At 48.6% G+C, this 22,580-nt stretch overlaps 1 protein-coding gene across 1 annotated transcript in view; it reads right to left on the minus strand.

Moving 5' to 3' along the window:
- The window catches only part of LOC146822325 (uncharacterized), a 670,174-nt gene that overhangs the window by 276,782 nt on the left and 370,812 nt on the right, over positions 1-22,580 (minus strand). The window contains exon 7 of the mRNA XM_085610040.1: positions 21,416-21,562. Within this exon, the coding sequence (XP_085466166.1) occupies positions 21,416-21,562 (147 nt within the window). The remainder of the gene's footprint in view (positions 1-21,415; positions 21,563-22,580) is intronic.

Here is a 22,580-nt window from a genome sequence, read left to right on the forward strand (position 1 = left end):
TTTCCCTACTGTTGCACTTTCTGGAGTGGGAATAGTAAATTATTCCCCTCCGCTATCCAACACTTTCCCTACTGTTGCACTCGCTGGAGTGGGAATAGTAATTTTCTACCCTCCGCTATCCAACACGTCCCCTACTGTTGCACTAAATGTAATGTAAAATATAGGTTTAAAAAATATTGCATATTTTAATATTTCAATTTATATTATAATTTAAATTTTTTTATGTTTATGTTACAGTTGTATATATATATATATATATATATATATATATATATATATTTATCTTAGTTTTTTAATATATTTTTAACATTTTGGGGTCGATTCCGATCCTGTATTTTTTTTTTTCGTACGACTCGTATCCGTAACGAATCGTACAAGTCCCGTCCGACTCGTGAAGTACGATTCGTACGGGAAAAATACATACGGATCGGCCCGATCCGTACGAATCGGGTCGGGAAAAGTTGTACGAGACGGACCCGGACACATTTCCGTACAAATCGTAAAAATACAGTCCGACCGTACAAGTACGATCCGGACCGGCTTTTCGATTTACGAATCGTATGGAAAAGGTCCCGTACACGGGGAATGACTTTACCCGCTACGAAGCAAACTTTGTACGACTCGTATCCCGGGAAAAGTTGTTTCCGGGGTGTGAGTGGTACAGGAGTACGAGTTGTACAGGCCCCCCCATGCATATGTACGCACCTTACAACAACATTGCGTATGTACGCACCGTACATACGCCATGTTGGGGTACGCACCATACATACACAACGCATGGGGGTGTATGCCTGTACGACTCGTACCCCTGTACGACTCGCACCCCTGGGAACGTGTCGGAGTATGACTCGTACCGCGGAGAACGTCGCGTATGACCGAGTCGGACACACAAAAAAACAGAAGCAAATACACGAAACGAGTCGCACTGAACCACGGACACTGTAAAACAGCACAAGGAGGGTCTATTCGACTCGCACAACACCACAAAACACATCTACAGTGCACAAAAAATGGAAATGACTGACCTGGCCACATCCAAACAGGCAAACAGAGGGGCAAACTTACAACCATCCCTTATAACACACCCACCAAAAATTCATACTGAGGCCCACCCACAAATGGACCAATAAAAAGGGCCCACACACACAAACCATGAGCCTTTGCAACAGACTCACTGCAGCTAGAGAGCACACACCAACAACTGCACCCATCCACCTTAACATATACACCTTCACACAACCTCCTTCACACATACCCCCTCTTCACATTCCGACCCACACCTTCACATTCAGACCCACACATCCACAACCATCCACACCCTCACCCCACACCATGCCCACAGACAAGAATCCAAAGTTCACAAGGGAGGAGCTGAAGATCCTTGTCAATTAAGTCATCAGAGTCAAGCCACAGCTGTTTGGAACATTGGTCAGACAGACCAGCATAGGCGAAAAATTACGCCTGTAGCAGAGGATCATCGATAGGGTGAATGCTGTTGCACCCATCAGAAGGACCAGGACTGAATGCCAAGCCAGGTGGTACGATCTGCGGAGGTCAGTCAAGCAAAAAATGAATTACGACTATGCCCAGAGCAACATCACTGGAGGTGGTGGGCCCCGCAGACCAGTACATTTCCATCCCTGGGAGGAGAAGGTGATGGCCCTGCTTCTTCCAGTGGGAGTACATGGACTTCAAGGACTTCCAGAGCCTGGTAAGTACACAAACAACTTATGTAACATGGGGGTAATGGCATCCACACCCCAACTACACAAAATGCACGCAACTACCCCCAAGCCCTCACCGTCCAGAACCACAGTCAAAAACGATAATGCCACTAACATGTGTATGCCCCATTGAGAAAGCAAGGCCATGCTATGTCCCATGCTACACGAAGCACTAACCCAAGAATGGATGTCCGGTATGCTGGGAGGGTGGGTGTCACAAAACGCATTGTTGAACTCCAAATCAGACACAATTGCCCTCATCCCTTATGGCCCAGGTACATACCCATGCACCATGTGCAATGCACAGGGACTGGGAAAGTACTGACAAGATAGCTGACACTTGGCCCTGGTGTAGGCAGCACAAGGCCCTCCTGGGACCAGTGCAAACACAAACACCAAGACAACAAGGTCAGCTATCTAGGACAGGAACTCACACTCACTGTCATGGCACCATGCTCCATGGGGGGACAACTACATCACTTGGGAGCCCCAGTGCCAAATCACACTACACCCACCAGCAGGCCCTGTCACACACACCCCTTACACAAGCAGACACCCCTGGGACAGGCAATGGATTTACCCACTGTCATAATGGACATGTAACACAACAAGACCAATACATAGCGGAAGAAGCATCCAAGCCAAAAATCTACATGTCAAAGACTCAGGAGAACATATCAATCTGTCCCCCGCAACATACCCATCCACAAGTGAACATTGAGGAGAATGCTAGGCACATACAGCTACCTGGAGGAACAGGGCCAACTTGAATGTGTATGAAAAATGGATGTTGCATGAAACAGCATTAACATTGTCTGTCTCTCACACACAGGGCAACGTGATGAATCTCCCTCCAACAATGGGGGTGAAAAATCACAGTCCCAGGCTCGGGAGGAACCTGATCCCACCGGCAGGGACGCATCTCAACACTCCGCGGATGACCCCAACCGACCTGGACCCTCTGGTGTCCAAGCCCCTGCAGCACCTGGTTCATTAACATCTGTGCTAACCGCCACCCCCATTCCTGCCACATCCCAGGAGACACCGAGGAGCCGTGCCCGCAGTGAACAACTGAGCCAGTCTGACCAGGAGTGACAAGGTGCGCCGGGCACCCAGGAGGAGGCAGACAACACCGCCACTGCCATCCCTCAGGGGTCCCGTAGACCCGATGTGCCCACAACGGCAGCCCAGGCTCGTGTGGGCAGGGGTGGTGGGAGTGTAGGCAGGCGGAGGCGAGAACCTGACCAGCCAGCTGAAGGGACCGGTATGTCACACATACACAACATCATGGACGCATACCGGTGTGACACCAGGGAGTTCAGCCAGGTAGTGGGGACCCTCACAGAGATAAAGGTGACCATCACAGAGATGAAGAACCAGCAGGCCGAGCAACACGCCAGTCAACAAGAACACCAAGGACGGATGGAGGCAAGACTGGTTGAGCTCCTGGCGGTGCAAAGGGACATAAGCCATTCACTCCGTCGGATCGACAACAACATGGGTAACCCTCCCTGTGCCACCAGGCGAAGACCAACACCAGCCACAGGGAGGGAGGAGGATTCGTCCGACGGAGCGTCCCATGCATCGTCAAGGCCTGCATCTGAGGGTCCCCCGAGGAAGGTGGGTCGTCCACGGAAAAGACCGTGAGAGGCAGAGGCCCATCCACATCATCCAGGTCACCTGGCCTGGCACCTGGCCTTCATGTGCGACAGCATCACCTCATTGACTGACATTATCTGCCACATGGACTTGCTGGTCACAGTCTGACCAATGATGCCAAACACTGTGGTCTGGACTCTGCTGACTTCAAATGCCAAGGATCCCATCTCCCCCTGTGAACTTTGGATTCTATGGTCCCTGTATTGCACCTTTTTCTTTGCACAAATCACGCCCCAGACCTATAATACAAAAAAGTATAATTGAAATATTATGTTGCAGTCATTTAGCATAAGTCCACAACATACGTGTGGGGATATGTCAAAGTATGCCTGAGTGTGGAACTAACTCCAGCCATCCATACACTGGGATCTGAGTCCGGTCGAGGACACACATGGGTCACAATGTATCATCAAATACAGACATGGAGCCCATGATGGCCTCAAGCTGCTGAGGGGGGGGCTTGCAATACTGCTCGGACAGACCAATTTGGAAGAGTATCATGAAGGCGTAGAGGTCATGGGTCATGTGGAGGTGCCCGGGGAGGGAGTCCCAGGTCTGTTTGGCAAGGTGGGGGAACTATCTCCTGCATGCAGTTGTTCTGTGGATGTGATGAATGGTGGCCAGGGCAAGGTTGGCTGCATGGAGTTGGGCCAACCGGGTGTTGGATGACAGACGTCCAAGGTCGGTTTTGGGTCTGAGGTTGTGGACTGCCTCCTGAGTGTGGCTGAGGAGTCTGAAGGTGATCCTGCAGCAGACAGTGAGCCATTGCAGCTATCTCAGGTGGATGGTGATGTTGCTGGGGCGGGGGATGTTGAAGATGAGGTGTGCGGATGCACCCTGGATGTGGACAAGTTCTCCTGCAGTTTTGCTGTTGTTCCTCCGTAGAGGGCGGTGCTGTAGTTGACCCGACTGGTGTCGTGGACCTGGGGGACGGTCTATCTTGCCTTGGAGTGGATCTATCTGTGGATCATTTGCAGCATGCGGAGGGTGTTGCAGCATGAGGTACAGATGGTGTTGAGTCGCATGGTAATTGTGAGCGATGAGTCCATGATGAACACCAGCTTGCGTGCGTGGCCACTGGGTGCTGGTGTGGTGCCCAGGCTGGTGGGACACAAGGAGTTGACCCAGCCGTAAGGGGTCAATCCTCAGATGATGACCTCAGTCCTGTCCAAGTCCAGCCTCAGGTGGCTGATGTTCAGCCATTCGTCAACAGATCTCATGTCTTCTTGAAGGTTGGATCTGGCAATGGCTGGGTCTTTGGTGAGGGTGAGGAGCAGCTGGGTGTCAATGGCATACGAGATGATGATGAGGTCGTGTGCGCATGTGATGGTGGAGAGGGGTCATGGAGACATTGAAGATCGTCACGCTGAGAGATTAGCCCTGGGGCATGGGCCAGATGACCCCAGTGTACTACATGCTGAAGGGTGGAGGCCGACTCCCTGGGCCTTGCTGGTGAGCTACTTGTTGATTTAATCCTGGGCCCTCCTCTGGATACCAGTGTTGGAGATGTGTGAGCTGACAGTGTGGTAGCACTTGGTGTAGAATGCCGTTGAGAGGTCAAGGGGGGTGGTCACACCATTGTTGAGCAGGGCAAAGCTGTCGGTGGTGGCAATGCTGACGGTTGCAGTGGGGTGATTACTGTTGAAGATGGTCTGGTGCCGGTTGCCTGGAGCTGTTTGCATGGAGGAAGTTTGTCAGTTGCTCGTTGAGTGTCTTCCTGACGACATTTGCTGGGTAGGGAAGCAGGGTGATGTTCCAGGAGATCCTGCGGTACTGCTGTCTGTTGTTTAAGAAGGGCCTGGGTCTCTGCATGCCTCCAGCTCCCATGGAATGTGGCAAACTCAAAGGAGACATTCATGACGTGCTGGACGTGGGCTTCAAAACCACCACCACCAAAAAGCCTTGCTGCAATCCTTACCCAAACTGACATTTCCACATGTCTGTGCATGGAACGCTGATTCAGCACACGTTGCAATCCTCATGAGGAATAGCAGGAGACAAAGATGACACAAGCAGACAACAGGCGCAAAAACCTGGGAATGACAGACACACAAGAAGTCACCTAAAACAATTCTCGCCGCACACATGGTCAGTTACGAAACATGAACAATGTTGAACACATGCAAATTTCAAAGAAAGTTTCTCCGCAAAACTGTGTGGCATGACATCATCACTCGAGTGACAAATCAGAACACACATCAAAGTCACTTTGCATTCAGTAGCTGGACACACACACAGCAACACATGCCACTCAATGCTACAAGCTTGCACACTCATACCCAGTGACTCACCATTATGAGAAGTTGTGTATGAGCTGACTCCGGATATCATCCTCCTCCTCATCACTTGCCTCGTGACCAAGCCCTAGATCCTCCACGGGTGGATGTTCCTGCTCATCCGGATCCAGGATGAGTGGCACTGCGTTCTCAACTGCCATGTTGTGCAGCATGCAGCACACGATGAAGATTTTGCAGACCTTCTCCGGTGCATATGGGAGGGACCCGCCTGTCTTTCAAGGCACCGGAATCGGCTCTTCAGGAGGCCAAACGTCCTCTCAATCACTCGCCTGGTCTGCCCGTGTGCATTGTTGTACCGGTGATCTGCAGCTGTTCTTGGGTTGCGGAGAGGTGTCAGTAGCCATGGCATGTTGGGATATCCAGAGTCCCCTACATGGAAACATCATGTAAATAAGTGGGTCAGGAGATGCCGTAAGAGCCGAAGATACCGCAACACACAGGACAAACAGAGTATACCCACCAACAAGACATGCTCGTTCGTTGTGCAGCCGCAGCATCATTTGTGGCACCCTTCTACGCCTCATGATGTAGGCATTGTGTGCTGATCCTGGAAAACATGCACAGACATGGGAAATCAGCATGTTAGCAAGACACACCACAAGGGCATTTATTGAGTGGTAATGTTTTTGGTTGCAATAGGCTTGCTCCTGTGCCTGTGGTGGTACCAAAGCCACATGTGTCCCATCAATGGACCCAATGACATGGGGCATCCTTCCCAGGGCATATACATCACCCTTGACATCTGTCAACTCCTCAGGAGAAGGAAAGTTGATGAATCCATCAAGGTGCTCCAACATGGCTGCCAAAACATCACGCAGGACACGGCTGAACATTGTCTGTGACATCCCACCAACATGAAGATTGAGAGTCTGCCAACAACAATGTCAATGAACATAGCACATGCTAAACTGCTACTAAACATCAGGTAACTATGGAGTCTGGTGTGTGCAATACATCCAGGACACATACACTCCTACGAAAAGCCAGATACACCTGTTGATTGTCAAGTCTACATGACATGCCCTGAAATGAGCTGGGGGCCAGTCTGAGTGAACAGCGAGAGATATCACCGGAGTGACACACATCCACATAGCTGCATTGGAAGGATGTCATCTCATCCAGACAGCTGACTGCAAGGCACACGCACAGGTCACATGGAATGTCAAATGTACATATCAAACACATTGCAATGAAGGGGTACACGTGGCAACAAAAAATCACAGGGTCTGGTAGGCGGGGCAGCGCTGTGTAGGCAGTTGGAGTTGCACACTCAGCATGCGAAGATGTCGTGTGTGCGCTTAGGGGTTGCCTGATAGCAGGCGGTTGATTGCCTGGTGGACATAGCTTGGAGGGTGGCTGCAGCATGAGCCTGTTGTGTGACGTGGGTCATACAAGGAACATAGGGTCACGTTGCAAGGACTGTGCACGTTGCAGTCTCAGACGGTCCTGCCTTTGGCACGGTGTTGGCGCAACAGTGGCACAGACAAGCTGCTGGCTGCATTAAGAATGGGTGGAGGGGAAGGGGGGAGCATTTTGGAGGCATGTGGGTTGCAGAATCAGGGCACTCGGTGGGGCGGTGCCGCAGGTGAGGCAGCAGAAGGCGGAAGGGGTGAGAAACTAGGCTACAAGCTTGCACACTCATACCCAGTGACTCACCATTATGAGAAGTTGTGTATGAGCTGACTCCGGATATTATCCTCCTCCTCCTCCTCATCACTTGCCTCGTGACCAAGCCCTAGATCCTCCACGGGTGGATGTTCCTGCTCATCCGGATTCAGGATGAGTGGCACTGGGTTCTCAACTGCCATGTTGTGCAGCATGCAGCACACGATGAAGATTTTGCAGACCTTCTCCGGTGCATATGGGAGGGACCCGCCTGTCTTTCAAGGCACCGGAATCGGCTCTTCAGGAGGCCAAACGTCCTCTCAATCACTCGCCTGGTCTGCCCGTGTGCATTGTTGTACCGGTGATCTGCAGCTGTTCTTGGGTTGCGGAGAGGTGTCAGTAGCCATGGCATGTTGGGATATCCAGAGTCCCCTACATGGAAACATCATGTAAATAAGTGGGTCAGGAGATGCCGTAAGAGCCGAAGATACCGCAACACACAGGACAAACAGAGTATACCCACCAACAAGACATGCTCGTTCGTTATGCAGCCGCAGCATCATTTGTGGCACCCTTCTACGCCTCATGATGTAGGCATTGTGTGCTGATCCTGGAAAACATGCACAGACATGGGAAACCAGCATGTTAGCAAGACACGCCACAAGGGCATTTATTGAGTGGTAATGTTTTTGGTTGCAATAGGCTTGCTCCTGTGCCTGTGGTGGTACCAAAGCCACATGTGTCCCATCAATGGATCCAATGACATGGGGCATCCTTCCCAGGGCATATACATCACCCTTGACATCTGTCAACTCCTCAGGAGAAGGAAAGTTGATGAATCCATCAAGGTGCTCCAACATGGCTGCCAAAACATCATGCAGGACACGGCTGAACATTGTCTGTGACATCCCACCAACATGAAGATTGAGAGTCTGCCAACAACAATGTCAATGAACATAGCACATGCTAAACTGCTACTAAACATCAGGTAACTATGGAGTCTGGTGTGTGCAATACATCCAGTACACATACACTCCTACGAAAAGCCAGATACACCTGTTGATTGTCAAGTCTACATGACATGCCCTGAAATGAGCTGGGGGCCAGTCTGAGTGAACAGCGAGAGATATCACCGGAGTGACACACATCCACATAGCTGCATTGGAAGGATGTCATCTCATCCAGACAGCTGACTGCAAGGCACACGCACAGGTCACATGGAATGTCAAATGTACATATCAAACACATTGCAATGAAGGGCTACACCTGGCAACAAAAAAACACAGCCATTGAGACGACGCAGACATGTATGCCTGGGAAAATATGATGTCCGATGCACACAGACCCTACAGCCGTGGGAATCCACATGTGGCATGGTGTGCGTAGATGTGTGCCATGCCCATCTCCACACAGACCCGTGTTGGATGCACCAACAGCAGATGCAGTTGACGGTACACAAACAGCAAGCTCATGGGAACACGTGACACACACCTGACATAGTCACATAGGGGCACGCTGATCGTGACATGTCAGTTGATAGAGTGTTGCTGTCAAGGCATCAGGAGACAGGTGCGGGTGTTGAGGACTGTGCCATCTCACTGCTGCTGTTGGACTACAGACACACATGTGGCAAGTGGCAAGGTGATGTGTGCCACATAGTGCCCCATCACACATGACATGTGTCCACAGGTCATCACACATCAATTGTGCAACTAGATGAGATGACTGTGCAATATCACTGGCTGCCACACCTCGGGCCTGCACATGAAAGTATGCAATGACAAGTACTTGATGGACATCCTTATGCGACTCGTAGCCCTCCATTCCTGGCGTGTGTACGCCTCGTATCACTATTGTACTGGTGCCGTACCTGTACGTGTGAAATGCACCGTACCCCAGCATTCATTGCGTGTGTATGCCTTGTATCACTATTGTACTGGTGCCATACGGGTACGTGTGAAACGCACCGTACCCCCGCATTCATTGCGTGTGTACGCCTCGTATCACTATTGTACTGGTGCCGTACGGGTATGGGTGAAACGCACCGTACCCCCGCATTCATTGCATGTGTACGCCTCGTATCACTATTGTACTGGTGCCGTACGGGTACGTGTGAAACGCACCGTACCCCGCATTCATTGCGTGTGTATGCCTTGTATCACTATTGTACTGGTGCCATACGGGTACGTGTGAAACGCACCGTACCCCCGCATTCATTGCGTGTGTACGCCTCGTATCACTATTGTACTGGTGCCGTACGGGTACGTGTGAAACGCACCGTACGTGTGTGGATTTCAAAATTACATAGGGGACACATAGGGGACAAGTATTAGGCGCAACATGCATGCTGGTTGTCATGGATACAGAGTTTTCAGTTGCAATGTGTCCATCAGGTGTCCTGGAACAGTCAGTTGGCAAAAAAAATACAATGTTGCAAAGTTGTTGTTGACTTGACATGATGCTCAAAATTTGAACGATGCGAATGCGTGTCATTGGTGTATGTTTAAAGGGATTGGAGTAAACGTACGATGAGAATGAGTCTGACCAATCACTATGTACTCCTCTAAATGAATGCCCCTCAGCAAGACAGATATAAGGCAGCCAGAACCCATGAGAGGGCACTTGCCTGCACAACTTTTGAGTCGACCACACTGCTGCTGTCTCTGCTTCCTCTGGACCATGTCGCGTACTGTGGAGAGGGCCCAGCTATTCACCCTAGAGGAGAATGAGGCGTTGCTGGACTGCCTCCTCCCACAGTACCCCAAGCTGTATGGGAGACCAGGGGAGCAGGTGAGTGCTGACTCCACTACCTTTGCCTATACACCTGTTGTGTGACTGTCAATATTGTGTCCAGGTGGGACAGACATGCTATGTGAAACAAAGTGTACACCTGCATTCATTGCGTGTGTACGCATTGTACCCATGGTGTGGGTTAGAATCGTATCACTGTTGTAATGTTGCCATAAGCGGTGTAAAACACTACCTTTGACTGTGCACCTGTTGTGTGACTGTCACATCTGGCATTGTGTCCAGGTGTGACAGACATGCAATGTTGTTTAGAGTGGGTCCCAGGGGGGAGACATGCTTATGTCTCTCATGCAGAGCATGATGTAGTTCCTGTGTGCACTCCTCACTTGCATTGTGCTTACTGTGACATTCACTGCATAGTGCATGACACATTCAGCCTGGCAAATCCTTGTTGGCATTTTTCCTATCGTCCTGAGGTGATTCAGTGGTCCCCCCGGTGTGAGGGGTGACTGTACCCACAGATGTGTATGAGTTGAGTGGACCTGTGGTGAGAGTGTCTAAATGATGTGTACGACCTCATGGACATTGATGTGTATGAATGTTCCTTGTCATGTGGGTGAGTGTCTATGTGAAGTGTTGCACCACAGCTGCATGGAGGAGGCAACAGCTCTACCCATCTGATGTGACAAGTAAGCCGTGCTGTGTGTCTGACTTGCAGAGCTAGCACGACACCTGTGACACCCCACAGGCAAGTGGCACATGTGCAGAGTGAGGGTTGTATCCGCTGTTGTCACTGACAGGCGAGTGATCTGTGCCTGGGTGTGTCTGTCTAGTCTGCTGAGGATGCGTCAGTGGAGTGGGACATGTGACTGCTTGGTACGTGCTGTCCATCAGCCTGCTGTTGCATGTGCTGCACAGTGTGTGCCATGATCAGTGAGTGTGCCGCACCCCTTATGCCACCTGTTGACTTTCAATGCCATGTAGTGCATTGGGGCTTGCACACAGGCCAATTTCTCATTGAGAATGATGCAATTCCTGTCAGCATCCTATGCCCTGTTCAACATATCAAAGATGTTCAAATGTGTGTCTCTGGGACATGGAGCAGGTGTAGTGATGTCTCACTTTGTCATCCTGACAGGTAACTGCCTACGAGAAGATGTTGATCTGGCGGGACATCGTCAGGGGCGTGAGATCGGCGGGGGATCGTAGTCGGCACCTACCACAGGTCAGAAAAAGGTGGGAGGATATCCGGTGCTGGACCCGGAAGATTGCCCGGGTCCAGCTGGGGATCGACCCATCTCGCCCCCACGGCGGGCGCTGACACCTGACTCCCCACATGACCCGTGTCCTGGCGGTGGTCTTCCCTGACCTCGATAGGCAGTTACAGGAGAGACTGCGGCAAGGAAGGGGTAGGTACATGGCTGTTTGTTGTGTTATGTGTCACCAGTTTTTGGAAGTGATCTGTAGCCTGGATACACTCCCAGAGTTTATATGTGCAGTGAATTTTCTGTTCCCCAATGTCACCTGGTGCTCTTTTTCATCCCTTCCCCTCCTTGACATGTGTCCCCTGGTCTGTGTGTAATCACATTTGCACATGGTCATCTAGGGTGCCAGAAAATCAAACTGCACATTGCTTTCCGCATCATGTGGGAGGGTGGTCTGTGACTTGTGTTGGTACCTTGCCTGTGCCATGACCTGTTCACTATGTTGGGGGTCCATATTTGTTGGCACTGATGATGAGTCTCAACATAGGAGTGTGAGGTTTCAACTGAACACCCTTGCACCATGCATGACCAATGTTGTGGCCTCAGACATGATGTGCATGAGTGGGAGATACGCATAGTGCCATGACGGTTGCTCATGGTACAGTCAGCTCATTCCAGGACCACGGAGCAGTGTGCCCACTACAGTCCCCTGAGACACTCTGGCCTCCTAATCATGTGTGTCATCCAACACTGTGCACATTCTCTGTGGGTTCAGCATAGGTCTGCCTCTGTGGCATTGTTCCCTGGCCTAGTTTGTATTTTTCCAATGTGTGCTACATGTGTCCACTGGACAGGGATACACCATTTGGCTTGTGTATACTCACACTGGGCAGTGCCTGTGTGGCTATTCACAACAATCTGTTGATGGTTGTTTGTCACAAATATGTGTTGCCAGCCCCACAAGGTGATGTTGTGTCAATGTAGCAATTGTTGCTGCACAGTTTTTGTAACCCTGATTAAGAGGTGTCACTTCTTGATCTGTATCAATCACATTGACTCAGGTATGGGGGGGTTGTGCGGGAGAGGCCTACATGGGCACCCCTGATTTTTCCTTGCCAGGTCTGACCTGTGTGTGAGAATTGGCTGTACAAAGAATCACTGTGCAGTGCCCCTGTGATGGTGGCCAGTGCTTAATGTTCGCGCTTTGCAGCCTGTGTCAGTTTTTTAAAAACATGATTCCTTCTCATACATTTTTGGCACCTGTGTGTGGTTCAGATGCAACGCAGTTTGGTCTTTGTGTGCTGACATCTGTGTGGACATTCTGGCTTGCCATGAGGGTGTCTCCACAGTACAGCTATGCTTTTTTACAACCCAATTGCAGGCCCATTAGGTTATGCATTGTCCTGGGTTTGGACATGTGTGCCACTCCACATGACAGGCAGTAGGTCATATGTGTAGCCAACTGCGTCATCAGGTAACGGATGGCCATGTGACAACTGACATAATTCAAGTTGTTACTCTAAATAAATTGTACCTTGGCACTCACAGCACTTGTCAACAGTTCTTCATGTTTGAAATGTGGTCATTTGATGATTTGTGTTAAGAACACTGATGTACCTGCATGAAAGATGTCTCCCGAGGAAGTGCACACCAAACGACATTTCCACTTTCATGGAACACGCTGGCACCTTTTCAAAGAAGCCACTGTTAGAATTAAATGGTGTTGCAGATTCTCCATATACATGTTCCCACAGTGGTCTTGATTTTGTGAAACTCCTTTGCTGTTGGTGATACAAACTAACGAGTGTCAAGACATCAAGACCTCCGTGGGCCCATGTATATGTACTTTCTGCAACACCAATTATTTCTAACAGTGGCTTCTTTGAAAAAGGTGCCAGCTTCTTCAATGACAGTGTAAATGTAGTTTTGTGTGCACTTCCTTGGGAGACATCTTTCATGCAGGCACATGAGTGTTCTTTTCACGAAATGGCGAATTGCCACATTCAATACATGTCGATTGTGTAAAGTATTGTGAGTCCCAAGGTACCAAAATTTTTTAGTTTTGTGTTCCAAAGTACTTACAGGTCTCTGAGTGTGGTGAAACCTTGAGTATTGAGGTGTGTTAGTTTACCTTGGGTGCACCACTACTGTTTCTTTCAGGGTAAACAAGAGGTGGCATGACTTCATTGTATTGCTGTGCTCACCTGTTCACAGACACTAGCTTCTCAGTGTATTTCTCATTCAAGTTGTGGCCTGGTGTGTTCTTTATTTCCTTGTGTCCAAGTGGCATAGTGGGTCTACCAACTGGGCAGTACAGGGCTTACTTATGTGCGGAGTAATCTAGCTGTTACTCATGATGCATTGCCTGATATGCACTGTGACCTATTGTTTTTGTGCTCATGTGTCAGATGTATACAGGTGACTAATGCATTTCGGTTTCTTCTCCTTGCCCACAGCATCATCATCCGAAACAGATGGAGACACCTGCACGGACCTGGAGGTGGGACCCAGCGACAGTGCCACCATTGCTGTCGAGTCCGAGGGAGCCAGTGGCATGGAGGGCGAGGGGAGTCAGTTCGAGGACCTGTCTGGAGGCGATACCACCTACGACGCCGACGGGTCCAACGCTGACTTCCTCGAGGAGGCAGAGGCTGCTACACCACCTGGCAGCAGCCCCACATCTGTCCCCGCCCTCTCAGTTGCTCCCGTCCCTTCTGTCCGTGCAGAGGCCCACCATGTCTCCTTCGGCCCAGGCACCGCACCCCCTGCCCCTGTCACTCCTGCTGCCCTCAGTGAAGAGTCTGTGGACATACTGCGGCAGTTGCAGGTTGGGCAGGCATCGGTGCTGACTGTCCTCCATGGCCACACTAAACTGCTCACACAGATGGTGTCGTTCATGGAGACATGTCAGCAACGATGTGTGACCAACGCAAGATTCTGCGGTCTATGGACTCTTCCCTGATGGCAGCAGTTACTCTCCTGCAGCGCTCCGTCCCCCCCCTACCCCAGACCCATCCACACTTCCCTCTCCCATACCTGTCCAACGCACACCCAGACAGTCACGAGCACGCACCCCACCAGACACAGGCAACACACCCCCAAGTAAGGCGAAACGCACACCTCCTGGCACGCACACTCGGGGTGATGTAGGCATACCCACAGGGTCCGGGGACAGACGACATACACGCAGCCACAGTCGCAGTCCGCAGTCCTCACAACCCTGTCCCTACAAAACCACTCCCCTTGGCTCCCCTGCCAAACGCTCACCCAAGCAGCTCTTTCTGGGTGAGATGGACCTCGCCCCTGCTGAGCCACCACCCCACAAGCGGGCAAGGAAGTCCCCGGGCACGGGAGTTGAGTCCCCCACCACGTCGACCCCCTTCCCCAGGAGCGCTGCACCCCATCCCTCGCCCACCACACCCTCCCTTGACCCTGGGGAATCCTCAGGTGCAGGGGTTGGGCTGGACATACTTGCAGCGGTGTGCAGCGCCGAGCTCGCCTTCACCTTCGGCTGACCCTCCCCCTGTGGTGGAGACGTCCACCCCTGCACCCACCACACCTACCCTCCCCCCCCCCCCTGTCCCTGCGGTGCCTGGTACTGCCCCAGATGATGCCCCACCCCCGTTCGACGAACCTGGAGGTTCATTTGTGCAGGCAAGCTAGGGGTAGACGCGGTCCCCTACGTCCTCCCTTGGACTTTACATATGGACTGGCCATTGGCCTGTGTAAGTAGTCTATTTGTTGAATTGTTTTTTTTGTGCTGAATAAAGCCTTTTGTTTTACTTTCAACACTATTGCATTTCAGGTACTTGATGTTGGTGATGAGGCTCCTGGAGTTGGTGTTCTGGTAATGTATAAAGCCTTTTGTTTTACTTTCAACACTATTGCATTTCAGGTACTTGATGTTGGTGATGAGGCTCCTGGAGTTGGTGTTCTGGTAATGTGTTAGGGTTCTAAGAAATGTTTTTGTATGATGGTCATGAGGTGGACCATGGTATCTGTGTGCCATCACGATGTCTCTGCAAAGAATCATTGGTAGTGTGTGTTCATTTTGTTTTGAGACATTGTCCCAAGGAGTGTTCCTTCCTCTGTGGCACCTGACATCTTCCCTGCAAACAGTTGCACAATTGTTGTGCTGACCTGTGTCAACATTTCCTTTGTTGGTGACGGATCCCTTCAACAGTGGCCATGCCTGCTCACCGATATCTCCTGCTGAATCGTCTGTGCCATCCTTGCTAGTCACTGTACTTGTGTTTTGAGTGTGTAGACATGCCTTCAGGGACAAATTCACCCTTTTCAGCACTATGCATGTGTGTAATCACGGCCTACCACACAAATGGTACTTGTTATGCAGGGTATTTGGGCACCTGACTCACACTTGTGGGTATTGTATCTAGGGGAATTTCACCCTATTCCTTCCATGAGAGACAACATCTTGGTGGCTGGACCAGCACCTGGACATTCCTATCACTCCTGGGATGTGCGTGACAGTGTGTGTTCCCTTTGGCTATCTTAGTTTTGTAGGCAGTTACATGACTATACAGTCTTGTGGCATGATATCAGGGTGTGTATTGTGCTGCATCTGCCATGGGTGGGTATGCATGTGTTATTTGTCCTCACACCCACATGTGGTGTGTCATGCAGTGGGTGACAGACATCCATCCTCCTGGGAGTGGGACACTGCTGTCAGTGATGTGTTGTTATAGCACTATCATCATAGTCCAAAGTTAGGGATGCCTCCATACCACCATGTAGGTGTGGTCATCTGATAATGATGTACACCCTCCCATATCTCTGTCCACTGCTGGGAGTCCTCTGCACCCACCCCCATGTCTCTGTCCACTGCTGGTAGTCATATGCACCCACCCCCATGTCTCTGTCCACTGCTGGGATTCCTCTGCACCCACCCCCATATGTCTGGACACTGCTAGTATTCATCTGCACCCACCCCTATATGTTTGTCCACTGCTGATATTCATCTGCAGCCACCCCCATATGGCTGGACACTGCGGGTATTCATCTACAGCCACCCCCATATGGCTGGCCACTGCTGGGAATCATCTGCATCCACCCACCTACCCCCTTGGAGCAGTACACTGCTGGCCTAGACCTACACACACACACCAATATGAAGGTAACATGCAGGGCCAGACCGTAACCCCACATTCGTGGCATGTGTACGTCTCGTATCCCAAATGTACTGGTGCCGAACGGGTACATGTGAAACGCACCCTACCCCCGCATTCATTGCGTGTGTACGCCTCGTATCACTATTGTACTGGTGCCATACGGGTACGTGAGAAACGCACCGTACCCCCGCATTCATTGCGTGTGTACGCCTCGTATCACTATTGTACTGGTGCCGTACGGGTACGTGTGAAACGCACCTTACCCCCGCATTCATTGCGTGTGTACGCCTCGTATCACTATTGTACTGGTGCCATACGGGTACGTGTGAAACGCACCGTACCCCCGCATTCATTGCGTGTGTACGCCTCGTATCACTATTGTACTGGTGCCGTATGGGTATGTGTGAAACGCACCGTACCCCCGCATTCATTGCGTGTGTACGCCTCATATCATTATTGTACCGGTGCCGTACGGGTAGTGTGCAACGCACCGTACACGTCCACTTTCGTTGTTGCAGTATGCAGGGGTTGCTAGACACACCCCCCCAAGTGGCCAGACCCTGGTGGTAATGTATGGGCTCCATATTATAGGTTTGGCTTTGGGTATGGGGTATGTTTCCTGCCCCTCACCCCCCCTGGCCCCTGGGTGTTGTTCTCACCATCTGCGGCGTGTGCGTCGGTTTCGGTGCACCAGGTCGTAGACTAAGAGGACCGGGATGACATGTAGGATGGGGTTTATGGTATGTACGTCGCGTACCGGGGCTCCGTTTGTAGGACTCTGCTTTTATGGCTGTTTTTGGCTCCCGTAAGAAAAGAGCCGTACGGAGTGCCGTAGGGACGAATCGTACTTGCTGGGCCGGAAACCGCTGCTTAAATACATCCTGACGTCGCGCACAGGCTGTTCCGGATCCAAATCGTTGTTTTTTTTTTACCCGTACGGTCTTTTGTACGATTCGTACGGAAAGAGGCTTTCTGTACGAATCGTACTTCCTAGGTTGTAAGGAAAGTTTACCGGGTACGAGTCGTACAGAGAAAACGCTCCGTACAACGATTCGTACAGCCTTTTTCCAGGATTGGAATCGGCCCACTTAAAATTATTATTTATTAATTATTTTTAAGTAAATATATATATATTACATTTTATATATGTATGTTTAATTTATTTTTAAATTACATTTATTACTTATCATTGTTAAAATGTACAAATAAATCTATTTTTATATGTATGTTTAATTTATTTTTGAATTACATTTATTACTTATAATTGTTCAAATTTACAAATAAATCTATTTTGTTAAGTACAATGTATTATTTAATTTATTTTACATTATTTATAATACATATTAAAAAAACAATATTTTGTACTTCGATATTTTCAACAACTATATCTTTTCGGATATTTTTGTACTGACCATTATGAAGATAGGAGGTCGATATTTATGTCCCGATAATTCTGTAGGTCAAAATAAGTGTTGTCGATATTCTGTCAGTGATCCAATTGCAAATTGAGATTGCCTATTTAGGAAAGAGACTTGTTACCGAATTGCAAAATCCTGCCTGTCTCCGTACGTACATGTCATTTTCCTATTTCCTAATTGTGAATAACAAAAATTTGCAAGTGGGAAAGCGCAAATTGGTTCTTTTGTACATCTGGCCCTATGTTTATTATGTATTTGTTGCATTCACATCATTAAACATCACAGAGTGGTAACGTAAAGCTCAATCAGTTTATTTATTTATTTATGTTAAAGATTTATATAGCGCTGGCTAGACCCGGAGGTATCAGAGCGCTTTACATGAGTATAAGATCATAGTTGCAGGTTACATCGTTACAAAGGTTACACAGTTATTAGAGCATGGCAACATAGGGCCAGATGTATCAAAGGGTTTTGCCCATTCTGTGTCTATGGGAAAATATGTTCATACATATGGCCCATAGTTACTTGTAAGGTCGAGATAAACATTAAGCACATATATGTAAGGGAAAAAGCAGGCATGGGGAGAGATTCAGTGGAGGGGGTAAGGAGCAGGGGAAGTAGACAGAGAATGAAGGAGGGAAAGAGGAGGGGAGGGGGAGAGACACAGCGTGGAAAGTGGGGGGGAAGGCGATGGTGACACAAACCGGAAGACGAGTCAAAGCTGCGTCCAAAGTCCTGTAAGCTGTGATCATAGGGGAAGTGGTATCATTTCCCCATCTCTGTTGCGAGAGGCTCCCTTTACGCAGGGGACTCTCTCAGAGGGGTCTCTGAGACTCCAAGGCCTACATACTGGATCCTTCCCCAAAAAGGGGAGAGGGAGTGCTTTGGCAAGGGGTGCCATACCATACCTCAGTTGTGAGTGGCTCCCTTGGCGCTATGAACTCTCTCAGCAGGTTCGCTGAGACTCCAGAGTATAAATATTGGATCTTTTCCCAACAAGGGGAGAAGGAGTGCTAAGTCAAAGGGCACAAAGGACAGGGGGCTAGGCGGTGTAGCAGGTAAGGGGAGAGATTCGGGGGAGAGGGGATAGGAGCGAGCGTTTTACATGAGGAACACTAATGTTACAATTTTACAACAGTGACAAGTTACATAAGTATCACGAAAAGCATTTAAAGAACATAGGGGACAAGGTTAATGGAGCAAGGAAGGGTAAGGGGATAGGGTAAAGGGGTAGGAGGAGGAAAGGACGTAGAGCCGAGACGAGCAGCGCAGGGCAGGACTGGCACCGCAGACCGCACCCCTTGCCGCGCACCCAGCATCGTGCAGCGGGGGCTAGTTATGGCGCAAAAGTTCACAAGTGTCAGCAGGAGTTTCCGCATCCCAGGCAGCCGGCCAGACCTGCTAATTATGTGGCCATACAGGTCTGGCCGGCTGCTTGGGATGCGAATACCTAGTGCCACATAAACAGGTTACATTTCTCATTTAAATGAAGATAGAATACGAGCTACTCTAAAGAAGGATTTCTATAAGTGCCCCCATATTCCTCTCTCAATAGTAGAGAGGAATATATCATCATACCATCATAATGCTTTGGTTCAACACTCAAATGTTACATAAATTCACTTGTTTCTAAAAAATGAAGGGTAACTTTATTGATGCGGGGAAATGAGTGACCAGGAGCTGCAAGCAAAAACCTTGCCTACTGTAAGAGAAAGGTGGTTGGATCTTTCCTAGTTTAGAATTATCTTACTTAGCGGCCTCTTCTCAGATACTGCAATGACTCTTGATACTGGAAATTAATGTTTCAATATAAGACAATCCTTGTAAGGGTAATGACAGGGATGTATTGTTTAGAGGGCTGCACTTGCAAATTTATGAGTCCTGAAAAATACAAAAATATTGAATTTCAGACTCATTTGTCAGATATATGCTTTTATGGATTAGAAGAGCTAAACATATAGCTGAAGGGAAGAATTGTGGCTGTGGCGCAAACCTGAATTCCCAGAAGGATTGTCTACCATGATACCAGAATGGGCCAAAAATGATGTTTAGGAACTTAAAAAATTACAGAATCAAAAAAATGTCATCAGGATAGAAGAAGTTAGACAAAAATGTAATATTCATTCTAAAAGTAGTTTCTCCCATTACCTACAGTTGAGAAATTATTTTTCAGGCACACAGGTTAGTAAGAGGGCTGAAGTCCTTTGGGAGACATTCTGCCGCCCACCTATTACAGGTTACATGGCAAGAGCTTAGAAGAAATTCATAGCCTGGGAAGTGGGAAATCACAATATATTCAAGGCAGCTTGGGAATCGGATCTAGGCTATCAGTTTTCCTAGAAAGAATGAGGGAAGACAATTGAAGATAATAATGGATTTTTTTTCAAGTTCTAACCTCTGCCATATTCAGCCTGTTTCAGTACAGGATTTGTACGTAACTTCGAATCAGATTAACAAATTTACAGATGTTTTTCCATATACCTGCACAAGATGTTTCAATGAGAATAGGAAATGGAAGCATATGTGGTGGGACTGTGTAAACATCATGCCCTTTTGGGAGTCTGTGTTTAAATGGATGCATGAGAGTAGACAATATGTTGTAGCCCGGGACCCTGTGTTGCACGTTGGGCATTCAGTGGGAGCCTAGTGTATGGGTCTAAAATAAATATGACACTTTATATCACCTCATTAGCGGCTAGATCTTTCACAGCACAAACATGGAGATCGACAGCTGCCGCCACAATTGAAGAATGGATACAGAATATGAAGAAGACACAGCCAATGCCCTGATCAAAACAATTGCATAATGAGACACTGTACAGGCTGCAGGCAACGGTGTTCTTCTCTGCACGCCCCAATATCCCTGTTCGACAAAGTCAAAGACTTTACCACATCTTCCTATCCCTACTGGCACCAAGATGGACGGCTGTTCCTGAAACAACAGCTTACAAAAACCTACATTCCGTTAAGACAGTCTAAGGTTCAGCTCCGGCACAGCTCACACTGACATTGACTGTAAACTCCTGTTGTGACCCATCTGGGAGATACACAGTGGGTGATGTGTGCAGCATGCACTCCTCTGGGCAGGCATGGCCGAGGGTATAAATAAAGGGGATATATGCCACTTGGGCCAGTCCTTATGGTCTCTTAGTTGTGTAGGTTGTATGTTCTCAAATCCAACATCAGGTAGCCCTCCACTCATTGACTCACAACTACCACCCGAAAACAAGCCTTCAGCCTGTCTTCTCATCCTAGGCCGGCCTGTGAGAGGAACGCAGAATAATGTTAAAGGGCATGTATTTAATTAGCATGCATTGCCATACTTGAGGTCTCTTTCTCCATCTCCATCTCCAGCCAGTTAAATGTGTTTGGCTAAATTGCCACAGTACCACTGTAGTGTTTTTGATGCTATATACAACGCTTCTGATAGAAAGCTACCTGCTAAATACATAAAACCAAGTTTATATATCATAAGGCACAATCCCTATTTTGCTTCTGGCTTTGCTTGCTTTGATTCATATGGTTGGTTTATCTTGTATGTGATTGGTTTCACCTGTGAGTTATGAACCCCTGAACTCTTAGATATGGTTATATTCTGTTTTGCAATAGACCAGGAGTTAACCCACATACCTTGATAAGGCTTGGTGCACTTTTTTGTGCAGGTCCCGCAGCACTTTTCCTCTCCGGGACAGTTGCTGTCACTTAGGCACTTGTTGGGTTCTAATGGGTAGGTACAGTTTCTGGTATTCATTTCAGGGGGACACAAGCCATGATTGTCTGTAATGGAAAAAGTTCCAATTAACACAGTGGCAGTTATTTACAAATGGCTGCACAGGCGATCGAGTGACGCTGCTCGATTTTGTGTTTTAAAATGGTAAGTGTTTGATAGGATTAGTTACTTACCTGTAATCCTAGTTCTCTTCCAGGGGTATACTCATCAAAGTCATAAGCACTGAATTATCCCCACCCATGTGCGGGATCCCGTATCATATAGAAATATACATAAATATATGTTATGTGTGACCAAAAAGTGCACAGCACTACCACGACATACATATATACATGTATATAATAACCATAAATATGCAGCCTAACATATGTCCAATAGGACAACATGCCAAAATGATACAGGTTTTTCTTGTATATAAAACAGTATTACATATAAATACTGTAATAAAAAACATACACTGAAATAGTGTCATACAAGAAAACCTTTATTTTCATAAAGAAAAGCAGGTAATAGAAGGCATTTGGCCTAGAGGCTGCATAGGTGAATAAAAATCACAGTACAGTAAAAAAAACTGGCGCCTCGCCTTTAAGGCTTCCAAGAACCTGGACACCGTGCCTTTAAGACCTCCAGGAGCCCCTTTGCTCCCATCATGCGCCACAGGTGACAGTTAGGTCAGTTCTTTTTTACGGTGTACTAACTTGTAACAACCTGATTAACAGATGCAATCACTATTACATATACTAAAAATGCTTGTCCGGGGAGGAGTATACCCCTGGAAGAAAACTAGGATTACAGGTAAGTAACTAATCCTTCTCTTCCAGGGGATACTCATCAATAGTCATAAGCATTGAATAGAGTAGCAAGCCAATACCCACTACCTCGCGGACGAGCAAAGAGTATAGAGAAATACATGACCAAGCATCTTAACATGACATTAAGCAAACAAATTCCTCAGAGAGGCTTGCCCAACTTGGGCATCCACCTGAGAATCAGAGTCCAAGCAGTAATGGCGGGTGAAAGTATGAAGTATGAAAGTAGCTGCTTTACAAATTTCTGACATAGGCA

Source organism: Triturus cristatus, chromosome 6 (genome assembly GCF_964204655.1).
Source record: "Triturus cristatus chromosome 6, aTriCri1.1, whole genome shotgun sequence".
Taxonomy (NCBI): domain Eukaryota; kingdom Metazoa; phylum Chordata; class Amphibia; order Caudata; family Salamandridae; genus Triturus; species Triturus cristatus.